At 42.3% G+C, this 14022-nt stretch overlaps 1 protein-coding gene across 1 annotated transcript in view; it reads left to right on the top strand.

Moving 5' to 3' along the window:
* Positions 1–5778, top strand: part of LOC138753860 (atrial natriuretic peptide receptor 1) — a 54989-nt gene extending 49211 nt beyond the window's left edge. Inside the window, exons 19-22 of the mRNA XM_069917753.1 lie at positions 821–973; positions 2780–2878; positions 3591–3682; positions 5313–5778. Coding sequence (XP_069773854.1) covers positions 821–973; positions 2780–2878; positions 3591–3682; positions 5313–5519 — 551 coding nt within the window. The 3' untranslated portion in view covers positions 5520–5778. The remainder of the gene's footprint in view (positions 1–820; positions 974–2779; positions 2879–3590; positions 3683–5312) is intronic.
* The last annotated feature ends 8244 nt before the right edge of the window (positions 5779–14022 follow it).

Genomic DNA, 14022 nt, shown 5'->3' with positions numbered 1-14022 from the left:
GTTATGCTTTACTTTTTCCTAACTTTTTTTCCTATTTTTCTGGAGAAGGCTGATTTTCCCGACCGGCCACTACTCCATCACGTGACTCATTTTGGTCAGCCTTGAGCCTGCCCTGGAAATTTTCCTCCATGCTGCAGTCTCCAAGCAAAATGCAAAGAGTTTGGTGCTTACATTCTCCCCAGTGGAGTCCAATTGAGCCTGGACTGGAACCTAGGCTTGGGTTAGGACTTGCACAATATTTCAGGGGTTCCCCCCCCCCCACCCCACCTACCTAACTGTCTTCCATTAGGGCCGCATGATTAGCATAGCAGTTAGCACAATGCTATTGCAGTGCCAGCGACTCGGGTTCAAATCTGGTGCTATCTGGAAGCAGTTTTTATGTTTTACCTATGTCTGCGTGGTTTCCTCTGGGTGCTCCCACATTTCAAAGGCATATAAGGTTAGTAGGCTAATTGGTCACATGGCCAATTATTTGGATGTCGCAGGTTCGTGGGCTGAAAGGGCCTGTAACCATTGTTGTGTCTCCAAATTAAAAATTAAACAGGTAAATGTAGGGAGAAGGGTGGAGTGATGCTCTGAAGAAGTGACCATGATAGGAAAGACCCCCAACTTCCATTCCTGTGGCTGATCATTGTCTGAACTTTCAAACGAGCAGAGATTCTAATGTGGAGAGTTGTCATCGTTCACTTGAATTTAACATGTAATATCATAGCACCTGCACCTTAAGTATTCATTTCCAAAACTTTGCTGCTTTGGATGTGTCTGGAAAAATCCTTTGGTGTGCCCTCCAGATAATTTGCTTTGTTTTTTAATGTCGTAGATATGGTGGTTTCCGGTGTGCCGAAGGAAAATGGCATTGCTCATGCCAGTCAGATCGCAAGCATGGCCCTGGATTTGGTAGCTGTGTGCAACACATTCAAAATTCCACACAAACCACAGACTAAACTCAAGATCCGGGCTGGAATCCATTCAGGTAACAAACCCCAGATACCAGTGAGCTTGGAAGAGAAGAGAAGGGTGGTACGGACACTATAATGAATACCGCAATGTTATTGCAGTGCCAGCAACCCAGGTTCAAATCTGACACTGTTTGAAGGGAATTTATATGTTCTCCTCATGACTGCATAGATTTCCTCCAAGTTCTCCAGTTTCCTCCTACATTCCAAAGGTGTACAGGGTTAGATTAATTGGTGTATTCAGATTACGTGCTGTATCTCTAAATTAAAATAAAATCCAAGTGATATTGAATGTATAAAAATATGAGGTCATTCACTTTGATTAGAAATTGGAAAACCAGATGGGAAGAAACAAGTAAATATGGTGTGAAACTGTATCTTGATATGTTAGCTCATGGAACAAAATAAATATGCAGTTACAACAAGCATTTAGGAAGATGAATGGTGGCCTTCATTTCAAGGAGGTTGGAATATATGAGTAAGGGAGTCTGGGAGACCACAACTGGAGCAAGGTGTAGTTCTGGACCCTGTAACTGGGACACTGGAAGCAGTGCTGAATTGATTGATGATTGCTATCTGGGATCAGAGGTTGTGCTCCCATTGGATGGGTTTGATGAACCGCCCAGGGCCAAAATGTTAGTTATATATCTTTGCCTCCCATGGATGCTGCAGAACCTGCTGAATTTCTCCAGCACTTTTGTGTACTAACTGCTTGCATTGGAATTTAGATTAATGATCTCGTTAACATGCAAGATTTTGCAAAGAAAGGGAAGTGGATATTGAAAAACTATCAGCCTAGCCATGGCATACAGAACCGTGGGACATAACCAGGATAAGGAGCTGAGCATTTAGAATGGAGGCAATTTCTGTAGAACCCTAGAAATATAGAGTATTGCAGCACAGAACTGACCCTTCGGCCACAATGTGTGCTGTCCATCATAATCCTATTCCACAACAATCTCGAGGTCAATAGGAACCCTTTCACCTCCGACATGAATTTTAATTTAATCCCACTTCCCAGCTCTTGGTTGATCAATCTGCAAGTTATAGGTCTTTGAATGTCACCTGGGTACCTCTTCCTCTGTCACCCCTTTTGGCTGAAAGTTCAAAATCTTCACTGAATGAAAATATTCTTCATTAACTCTCCTCTTATCCTGCTACTACCTAGCAAATGAATGATCCCTGGTTTTCTCAGGAAGATGTCATTCTCCATCCTGGGAATTGTGGATATAGTCACCCACTGAGTATATTCAATGCTGTGATGAAAGTTTCTTTTGAATCAAGAAATATGGGGTCAAATAATTATTAGAAACAATGTCAAAAGGATTCATGGAGATTATATTTCACATACAGGAGAACAGGATGGGAAAATGAACTTTGGGGTCAGGGTCTAATTGACAGAGCAAGCTGGAGGAGTTGTAATTGCTTTTCCTCTTCATGCAATCTTGGTTACAGCATTTCAAAGAAAATCATTATGAATCCCTTTGACATTGTTTTCATCGGGACATTGTCCTATTTGATGGCGTCATTGTGCCTGCAGCTATCAACATAGTGGAAATGTCACTGAGAGGTATTCTTGTTTGGGTCAAAGCATAGAAATGCTGGAGGAACACAGAGTCCATAGGAGGTAAAGATATATTACTGACATTTTGGACCTGAGCCCTTAAGGCTCAGGCCTGAAACATTGGTAATATATCTTTACCTCCTATGGATGCTGTGAGACCTGCTGAGTTCCTCCAGCATTTTTGTGTTTGACGATAATCGCAGCATCTGCAGACTGTCGTGTTTCACTCCGTTCTTGTTTCGGTAACATTGGTAACTAGGACCTGTGGTTGCCGGAGTGGTTGGGACAAAGATGCCTCGTTACTGTCTGTTCGGTGACACCGTAAACACAGCTTCAAGGATGGAATCAACAAGTGAAGGTAGATTGTATTCCGTGCATGCTTCCTCCCAACTTTGTCATCCGTACATAAAGCGATTATAAAACTGAAACCAGCAATTACCAACCGCCACAGACTCGAAACAGAAAAAGAAAGTTGTTAGTACATTGTAACATGTCTCAATCCTGGTCAGTAGAATCAGGAATCACGTAGTTTGTAGTGCAACAAACCATTTGGCCCACTTGGTCTATGCTAGCCACTCCTCACCTTCTTTGTCCTAACTTTGTCCTTCTATTCCTTCATGTATTTACCAGTTAGTCCTCAACTCTATCTTTCCTACTTGTCTCAGTGCAAGATGAGGGAGTAAATGCCACGTTCTCCACTCTCTGGGTGAAGATGTTTGTCCTGTTGGACTGCCCTATCTTGATTAACTCCAGTTTCATGTTCCGCACCAACCTATTCCAACCTGGATATGCTTCAGTATAGCTGATGTGGGAGCAGATCATATTTCCAGGTGTCAACAGCAGAGAAATAATTTAATTAAAGTAGCACCATGCAAGTCAAGCAGTGGACTGAGGGTGGTGAAATGATGAAAGACATTGAGGGTAGAAACTTGGTGAGATGTATGGCGACTTGGGTGATTGGGACTGATGGGCTAGTTCTTTCAAAGATCTGACACAGACTGAATTGGCTTAATGGCCTCCTCCTGTCCCATTAAACCAGGTCCTGAACAGCTTGTCTTCTTATATTTCAGCACTGAAGATACAGTGCAGTTCCAACACATACAGTCTACTTGAGCAGTTTGGAGGATACATCTTAATATGTCGTGGCACATTTCCAATCAAGGTATGTTATGCAATGAATTTTAGGGAACAAATTCAAGTATCACGATGAGTTGCAAAAAGTCCTTTATTTTAAAGAAGGTGAATGATTACACTCGTGGGCCATGCAAGCCATCGTATGTAATTGACATGCCAAATTCCTTGGGCCACTTTTTTGGGCCAAAATTGAGGGGTTTGACTTTTACACAACTTAAACTTTTGACCTCATGAAATATCTGTGTCGTTCAGGTGCAGGGCGCTCGGTGGCAGGGATCAGGTGGTAAGTCTATGGTCGGGGTGTTGGGAGCTCAGATGGGCGGTAGGTTTGGGGAGGACCCGTGGCCAGGAGTTTGGATGGGTGGGACGTCGGGGGTTCAGATGGGCAGGCGACCGGGGAGTGATTCCACGGTTGTCTGTTCAGATGGGTGTGCGGCTGGGGTGTCAAGAGCTCCAGTGGGTGGTTGGCCAGGGCTAGGGTCTGCTGCCGGGGCATCGGGAGCTCTGATAGGCAGGTGGCCATGGCGTTGGGAACTCATATAGGCAGACAGCTAGGGCGAGGGTCCACTATCAGGATGTCAATAGCTCCAATGGGCGGTTGGCCAGGGCTAGGGTCTGCTGCTGGGGCATCGGGAGCTCTGATAGGCAGGTGGCTGGGATGTCGGGAACTCTGGTAGGCAGACAGCTAGGGCGAGGGTCTGCTGTCAGGGTGTTGGGTGTTCCAGTAGGCAGACAGCTAGGGTGAAGATATGCTGTCAGGGTGTCGGGAGTTCGGATGGGTGGGTGGAGCCAAAAATGGGTTGGGGGGGTTGACTTTTTCACAGGTCATACAAACACACTCAATTTTGGGGCCAAAAAAAAGGGGATCAACTATTACACGGTATAATCATTACCCATGTATATACAGTAATAGTTTTGTGTTTTATTGTTATTTTTAACCTCGCTGAGTAAACAAATCTCAAACAATGAATGTTAGAAGCAACCTTAATGATACTACCATAGGATGGCATTTATCCATGTTCTGTAAAATTCAGAAAACTGGTGGTGCTGAACATTGTAGATTACTAACAATACTTCCGTTCACTTTTTATGTACATTACACAATAGTACAAGAGTACATGCTACATTTAAAAGGACTCTGGTTTTTCAAGAGAGCATGGGAAAGAGGCCCTCAGTGATTCAAAGGAAGCACAGGAAATGGGGCCATGGCAATTATGAAGGGAATGCGGAAACCAGAGCCCAAGTGAGTGGAAGGGACCGTGGCAAAAATGACTTGGTGAATCATTCACTGAACTATCAGGGATTCCAAATTGTCGGTTAATGGATATTACCATGGATCAATGAGAATGACTATACAGTCGCTGAGGGTAGTTGAAAACTAGGGTCCAATAGTGTATTTAGAAGCAAATTCTCACCCAAAGGTTGGTGAGAACATGGAATTCACTCCCACTGGTGTGAAAAGCAAAGATGTATTTAAGGGGAAGCTGATAAACAAATGAGGAGTAAAAGGAAGGGAAGAACATATTGACAGGGTGAGAAGAAGATGGAAATAGAGAAGGCTCATCACCAGCAAGGACCAGTTGACCAAACGGCCTGTTGGATGTTTCTCATTTGATGTACTTCTGTGTAATCTGTCTTAGAGCTTCTGTCTTTTGCAGGGTAAGGGTAACATGGTGACCTACTGGCTTGAAGGGAAGCAAAGTTCATCGTCGAACACATCAGCAAGTACACCAACAAAGACGCCACTGAACAAAGCACGACCAGAAAACACGATCCCTGTCCCAGTAGCTGAGAGAGAGATGTATAGTATCATTCCTGGGCTATTGACTACTGATGTAAAACACGAAAGTCTGCAGACACCGTGAATGAAGTAAAAACACAATCTCCAGCATTGTGTTTTAATTGACCTCCGATCTTCAATCCATTACCTGGTCACCCACATGTCCAAAGCTTGAGACACCAAGTAGACACCACTTAATGTTTACAGATACTGCATAGACTGTCTCTGAGGGGGCAAGGTCAAGGGTTCAAATTCCACTCCACACCTCTTGATACTCTTAATATCAAGGACCATGTTACCAAAAAAATATATTTTTAGAAATATAGCACAGTAACAGGCCCCTCCAGCTTAAATTACTTATTGTTGCATTAACCACTATGTGTTTATATTGTTGCCCTCAAGGCTTTGGAGTCTCCAAAGTGCTTTACAGTTAATATAGTATTTTTAAAAATATGTTTATTGTTGTAAAGTAGGAAATTTGTAAGTCAGTTAGTGAACTGCAAGTTCCCAGGCACTAAGACATGCGATTGGGAGACTGGCCTATTTTACTTTAGGACTGGTGCCATCACGCAGGAGAGTAGATTGGACCCAGTTTAACATCTCTTTCAAAAGATGCTCCCTCTGACAGTTCTACTGCATCTGAGGGATCAGCCTGGATTTTCCGCTCCAGTCGCTGGAGTTGGAATTCCAGAACCCTCTGACACAGCCCGATTCGCAACTCTCCCTTGCAACTGTTTTAATAAGGTAATTATCCCAATTTTCACCGTCTCGGAAGGGTTGGACCAGGCTACTTATTTAGTAGAAATACAGACTGATTTTATTTTTAAAATGGATTTGCTTTTTTAGACAGGCATCACTTGAATCTTTCTAGATGCCGTATAATTATCTTGCTGGTGTACACATGTCACACATACACCTATCTGTGTTTCATATACTGAGAAGCCATTTAGCAGTTCTAAGTGTAGGTAACATATTCTTTGTATTTAAGAACACGAGGACCTGTAGAGTATCAGTTGGCCTTCCAGTTCCTTGAACCTGCTCCATTGCTAAGACTAATAAGGTTGTGGCTGATCTTCAACCTCCACTCCACATTTCTTCCCAGTCTCCAAACCATTTGATTCCCACAGTCACCACATACATAGTGCTCTCTCTTGAAGATACGTCATAACCTGAGCTTCCTCCATCCATTGGGCTTGAGAACCTCCTGTTAGGTCTGCTTTGTTCATGAATGAGTGAGACAAACACCAGGCTGAGTCGAAATCAGGGTTCTTTGTTCTTTATTACCGGATTGTAACACTTGCGACCAACCAAGTTAGTCGGAGAATGCATTCTGCCGTTATCAGCAAAATGGTGATTTTTTATACCCTTGGATACATGCTTAGAACATCATCATATCATTACTTGTCCAATGACTAAAACTGTTGCTATCCTTTCCTTGCTAGCTTCCTGCCTCTCAATCCATCAATGTCTCTCTTAAACTGTTGCTATCCTTTCCCTGCTAGCTTCCTGCCTCTCAATCCATCAATGTCTCTCTTATCTTGTAAGTACAAGGATGCATTCTGTTACTCCTTAGTACTGGGTGACTCCTTCTCCGGTCCCATCTCATGATGTTTTACCTAACAAGAGTACAAGGACACCTCCCCTTCTTGTTACTGCCCTGTACAGGGTAACTCCCTACACATTCCCATCTCATGATGTTTTACCTTACACTCCAAGGCTTTAGAAAGAAAATTCTTCTCTCACCTCAAGAAGAATGCCTGCCTCTTACACTAGACCATTAACTCAGATGCCTCACTTTCCAACCAGAGGAAATTACTTATCGTTGTCTAAACCCTTATCAATTTTATACATTTCACTGTGATCACCTTTCATTCTTGTACAGTTGCTTATTTTGGATTATGCCTCAGCACAAAACTAGATCGAATAAGACTATTGAAAGTGAGTTCACATGTCGAAAGGAATCCATCTGCATGTTTATTTATCACATCTTACCTTCAACAATGAGGTTTCTTTGGCCAGCAGTCGAATTGGTTATCTCTAACATTCAGACAGATGTGTAGAGTGTCGTTTACAGAAAAGAAAGATCAACTAATACCAAGCAAGGGCATCATGGTAGCAATATTTAAGGAAGAAATTATCTTTATCCCTGTTTATATGTGCATTTGGGGAGGAGGAAGAAGAGTCCGTGGTGCGATGGATCCTTCAATGTGTTGGGTATCTTTCTGAAGCAGTGGAAGACGTAGATGGGGTCTATGGAGGGGAGGAAAGTTGGTGTTATGTTCTGAGTTGCATCACTACCTTCTGTAGCTTCTTCCAATGTTGAGCAGAGCTTTTCCTATATCACGCTGTGATGCATCCAGCAAGTGTTCTTTGGATGGTTCACCTGGAGATGTTGTTGAGGGTCATGGGGGTTAGGGGGCATGATCTTCCTAAGTGTGATGACATGTTCCATGAAAATGTCGGAATAAAGTGACTTTTTTTTTAAACTGACTTGTATCATGAATATGTACATCAACTGATCTCGTTATTTTGCTCTTCTCACTACAGGCTGTTAAGTTCTGAAAATAAACTTTGTGAATGTCTGGGGGGAGGTGTGGGGGGGGGGGCTTTTACTAGTTTAAGGAAGCTGCTACAGTTTGGAGCCACAGTCCTTAAAACAGATAGGAATAGAAAGTCATCTACATTAGAAATGCAGGACTCCATTTAATTAGCTTTACTTACAACCTTCGAACATCAATTCACAGCCAATGAAGGTTAAAATAAGGAAGTGTAGCAACCAATTTGCACATTGCAAGATCTCAGAGGGAAGTGCAATAATTTTAACCAATATCTGGTGATATAATGTTTCTGATCCTGATTGTGAATGTAAGTATTGGCTTGGTCATTTTTGACATTCAAAAGATTACATTAAAGCAATATTGCAAAAAAATTGAATTAATTTCTAGATTTTTTTCAATACAGAGCCTGCAACTAATGTTCCTATTGTATGGAGCAACTCCATAAAGCTCGATATAGATCCAGCACCTTGTATAATGGTCAATAGGTAGCCTTAGTAATAACTTCCTAAATAACAAAATAGTCATAAGAAACTTAGCAGGAGTATGCCATTTGGCCATTTGAGCATTCACCACCATTGATAAAAAATGACCACTGATCTCACCTTGACTTCAATTTCATTTTCTGCCCAACTCCCATTTAGTCCAAAAATCGTATCCATTTGGCCAAGCCAACCAACCATCCTGAGCTGGTCAAATTTGCTGGTATTTGGCCGATATTCCTCAATCTTTCTAATCCATGGAACTGCAACTTCCTCTGGAAGCTCATTCTCTTGATCCACGGTCCTCTGTGTGGGGGAAAAGAACTGCCTCTCAGGCCCCCTTTAAATCTTGACTCTCCTCCCTAAACCTTTGCCCTCAAATTTTAGACTCCCCTACCATGGGAAAAAAGACTGTCACCATCCACCTTATTTAATGCCCTTTGTAATTTTATAAGCCTCTTTCAGGTTACCACTCAGCTTCTTTTGGTCCGAGGAAAGCAGTCCCAGCCTGGCCAGCCTCTTAAGGTTTGAATTTGTCATTATTTATGTTTTGATTGCAAGTTATTCTTTATTACTTCTGAGTGTTAAAGAAAACAGGGTTATTTTATTCTACAAGAGCAACCAAGTTCTTGGTTGGTGCGATGTGTCTGTAATGATTCTGCAAACAATTATCTACATACCCTCACCTCAGAGGACACTAGTCAACTTTTTGGTCTCTGCTTCTGTAAGAAGGCAATGGATTTTGTCCACTTTTGCTGGTACTTTATTCAATGAGATGATGCAATCAATGAGACTTTGCAATCTGCCTGGAAATGGATTTAGTACTGTCAGACTTGGTGGGGGGGGGGGGGGGGGGGTGGGGGGGGGGGAGGGGGGGAAGAGGGGAAGAAAAAGTCTGACCCAAAATGTTTGACAGTCCATTTCTCTTTATGGATCCTGCCTGAAGTGCTGGGCCTCTTTTGTGCCTCTCTGCTTGCTCGAGATATCAGATATCGGCAGTATTTTGGTTGGTTTCCTTCTACTCAGGCCATTGTGGACAACAAGAGACTTAAGATGCTGGAATCTGAAGCAAAAAACCAACTGCTTGAAACCTCATTAGGGCAACCAGCATCTATAGAGGCAAAGGAATGGTCCACATTTCAGGTCAGGACTTGCATCAGGAATTAGAGTGTGGAGGAAGATATTCAGTGTAAAGAAGAGCAAAGAGCAGAAGGGCAGTCAATAACAGGACATCAGTGCAGGAGGAACTCGCACTGTTTCCTGTGTGTTTGTCATCTGGATGCTGTTTCCAAGACTCAGTGCCCCTGTTCTGGGCAAAATCCCTCAGATACAATACCTATGGTGAACTTTAACTTTTTGGTTTGTTTGATGCGACTACATACACCTTTAATTTACATCCCATTTCCACTTGCATTTTTTGCTTTCCCCCTCTTCTCATTTCTGACAGGAAATAAATTGGATTGGACATTAGTATTGAAGAATGGTTTGCAAATTATTTTTTTTAATTTAAATTTAAATTTTTTTTTAAATGAAGACATACAGCACAGTAACAGGCCATTTCAGCCCACGAGTTCCTGCCACCCAATTAACCTACACTCCTGGTACATTCCGAATGGTGGGAGGAAACTGGAGCCCCCAGAGAAAACCCACACAGACATGGGGAGAGCGTACAAACTCCTTACAGACAGCGTGGGATTTGAACTCAAGTCCCAATCACTGGTGCTGTAAAGGCATTGCGCTAACCATTATGCCAACTGGGCCACCCCAAATCATTAACAACATTCTGAAAGTAAAACACAACTTCTGGATACTTAACAACAATGTGGACAGAAACTTTTATTGGTGAATATAAATTGAAAATATTTTTCTTCGAGTAGCACTTCAGGGATGTTTCTTCAATTTTGAACAATTATACATAAAAGTTTTTATGTATATTTTAAAATTACACCCCCACCCACCCCCCCCCCCCCCCCACCGGCTCATCTGAGACTTAAATGGCCAACTCCTTCTCCCAAGTCTATGTCTCCTGCACTTGACTTCCCCAGTAGGGGCCAGTTCACCATCTACCCTGTCAGCAATTTGTTTGATTTTTTTTTTGTCTTGGGATCATAGATCCATTCTGAACTATATTTTCACATTTCAGAAGTTCCATGGAATCCATCAATAAACAAAGAGCTAGGTATCTGCCCATGGGGAAGGATTTGCATTCTTTTCTGTTTCTTTCACATCCCCGGGATGTCAGAAAACACTTAACAGCCCATGCCATATGTTCATGTGTTGATGTTGCTATAACACAGGAAACACAAAGTGGTTGATATCTGGAAATCTCTCCCAGAGGAGGTGGTGGAGCCAAGTGTAATCCTACATTTAATTTTGAGATACACCACAATAAAAGGGCCTTCTGACCCACGAGTCCACACCACCCAAATACATCCATACAACCCCTACCTCTTTGGAACTGGGCCAACCAACAATCCAGAGTGTTCACAGATATTTTCATTGATGCAGTCAGAGGTTCCCATCTGCTTCAAAAGGGTATCAATCATCCCAGTATCCAAGAAGAATAGTGTGAGCTGCTATCACCCAGTAACACTAAAATCTACTGTGATTAAATGCTTTGAGAGGTTCATCATAGCCAGAATAAACACATAGCTAAGCAAAGATCTGGAGACACTGCAATTCATCTATCGTCACAATTGGTCCAGAGCAGATACAATATTGCTGGCTCTCCACTCAGCTCTGGGTCACCTTGAAAACAGCAACTCATACATACGACTGCTCTTCATCGACTACAGCTCAGCCTTCAACACCATTATTCCATCAGTGCTGGTCAACAAGCTCCAAACCCTGGGCCATCGCACTCGCCTCTGCAACTGGACCCTTGACTTCCTCATCGGAAGACCACAGTCAGTACGAATCGGAAACAACGTCTCCTCCTCACTGACTATCAACACAGGCGTACCTCAAGGATGCATGTTTAACCCACTATTCTACTCACTATACACTCATGACTGTGCGGTGAAGCACAATTCCAATGCTACCTTTAAATTTCCCAATGACACCACAGTTGTCAGAAACAGCAATGAAGAAGTATTCAGGAGGGAGATAAATTAGCTCATTGAGTGGTGTCACAGCAACAACCTTGCACTCAACATTCGCAAAGCCAAGGAGATGATTGCGGACTTCAAGAGGAAGTCAGGAGTTCATGAACCAGTTCTGGGTGTTAACATCTCTGAGGATTTGTCCTGGAGCCTCCATGTTGATGCAATCACAAAGAAGGCTTGTCAGCAGCTATACTTTGTGAGGTGTTTGAGGAGATTCGGTTTGTCACCAAAGATCCTCAAAAGCTTCTATAGGTGTGTTATGGAGAGCATTCTGGCTGATTGCATCACTGTCCAATGCCAACACTCAGGATAAGAAAGAACTCCAGAGAGTTGTTAACTTAGCCTGTAACATCTCGGGCACCACACAAGACATCTACAAGAGGTGATGAGTCAAAAGCAGCCTCTATCCTCAAGGACCCCAGCACCCAGGCCATGCCTGCAGAAAAAAGGTACAGGAGTCTGAAGACGAGCACTCAGCGGTACAAGGTCAGTATCTTCCCCGCAACCATCAGATTCGTGAATGATCAGTGAACCGAAGACACTGCCTTACTTTAACTTTTTTAATTTATTTTCGCATGGTGATCTATATGAATGTTTGCACTGTAAAGCTCCCGAGAAACAACAAATGTTGGGACTTGTTCATGATAATAAATTCTGATTCTGTACTTGGAGGAAAACTGGATCACCCAGCAGACACGGGGAGAACGTACAAACTCCTTACAGATACTGACGGGTTGAACTTGGGTTGCTGGGACCATAATTTTGTTGTGTTAACAGATACACTAACCCTAACCCTAGAGAGACATTTAAATAAGCAAAGCATAGAAAAGCATGACTAGCAGGACTTGCGTACTGGGATAACAACAGATTAATGAGGAAAAGGAGGCATCCGTCCAATATAAATAAATGGAATCAAGTTAAATGGAATAACTTTGTTATTTCTTTTTCCAAAATATTAACTTCAGACATATATTCTTATTTTTAATCTTAGCTGTATAACTTATTATTTGCCCTCTTAAATAAGCCTTCATAGATTCCAAACCCACAAATTTAGTGGTTACAGTGTCTAGAAAAAATGTTATCTGTGTCGTATAAATTCACAAAAATCTTGCCTTTTTAACCTCTATCTATAACCTATATTTTGCTCTTCTTCCAATACAATTGCCGTAACTAAAGGTGAATGATCAGATAATATTCTTGCTTGATATTCAATCTTTTGAAATCTTGCTTGTAGTTGAGAAGAGATTAAAAACCTATCTATACGTGAATATGTCTTATGTCTGAAGGAATAAAATGAGTAGTCCCTAATATCAGGATCCATCTTTCTCCAACTATCAATGAGTTTCATTCATAAAATTCATCACAATTTTAACTACCTTGTTTTTAACCATAATACCACCTGATCCATCCAACTTTGAATCAAATGGGGGGGGGGGGGGCAAGCCACATGATGGCGTGGGGTTAGACTGGTAATCCCTGCTCTCCTCAAAAAAGTTGAGAAAAAGTGGCAAAAAAGACTATAAAAGTTACAGAAAGTATAGGAAAGAACTGTCTAATGACATACAGAAGACATTAACATGCCACCAAAGAAAGTTAAAGACCTTACTACAATACAAGAAATGGACCAAGAAAAAGAAAAGAGGCCTACCTTGAGAAAGGATCCTGGAGCTGTCTGCAAAGTAATATCCAAAGGAGAGAGGCCAGAAGCCAGAGAGATCTTGGAATCAAGTGAATCTCTTGAGGAGCCTGCAGGAATTAACTTACGAGGGAAATTAGGAGGACAAAGAAGGGATATGAGGTAGCTCTGACAAATAAGGTAAAAGAGAATCCAAGGAGATTCTATAAGATAATATAAAAGGAAAGGAGTAACGGAAGAGAATAGGGCTTCTTAAAGGTTAACAATGTTGTCTTTGTATAAACCTCAGTGGATGGGAGAGGTCTCAAATGAGTATTTTACATCTCTATTTACCATGGAGAAAGGCATGGATATGAGGGACTCGGAGGAAGCCAACAGGTATGTGCTAGAGTCTGCATTACAGAAGAGAGGGTGCTGAATATCTTAAAATGCAGCATTTATAAAGGCAAGAACTAATTGGAGAGAATCAGCATGGCTTTATGCAAGGGAAATTGTGCCTCCCAATCTGAGTGTTTTGAAGAGGTGACCAAGAAGATTGACATAGGCAAAAAAATAAAGGTGTAGAGAAAATGGCACCTAAGAAAGAAAAACCAAAAACAACAGGAAGAAGAAGGAAAGACACCAGAAAAGAAAGGTGAAGGCCTTACCTGCACGAAAAAGCAGGGATCCACTGTGGAAAGAGGAGCCCGTTCCCCGAGGTTAGTGGAGACCCCACAGGGTCACGACCCACTGACGCAGGACTTCAAAAATGGCTCACTGAGCCAAACATAGGTGTCCAACTGCACACGACAAGGAGAACACTGACGGGAGG

This window comes from Narcine bancroftii, chromosome 1 (assembly GCF_036971445.1).
Source record: "Narcine bancroftii isolate sNarBan1 chromosome 1, sNarBan1.hap1, whole genome shotgun sequence".
In the NCBI taxonomy this organism is placed as follows: Eukaryota; Metazoa; Chordata; class Chondrichthyes; order Torpediniformes; family Narcinidae; genus Narcine; species Narcine bancroftii.
This window is presented reverse-complemented; position numbering and strand designations above follow the sequence as displayed.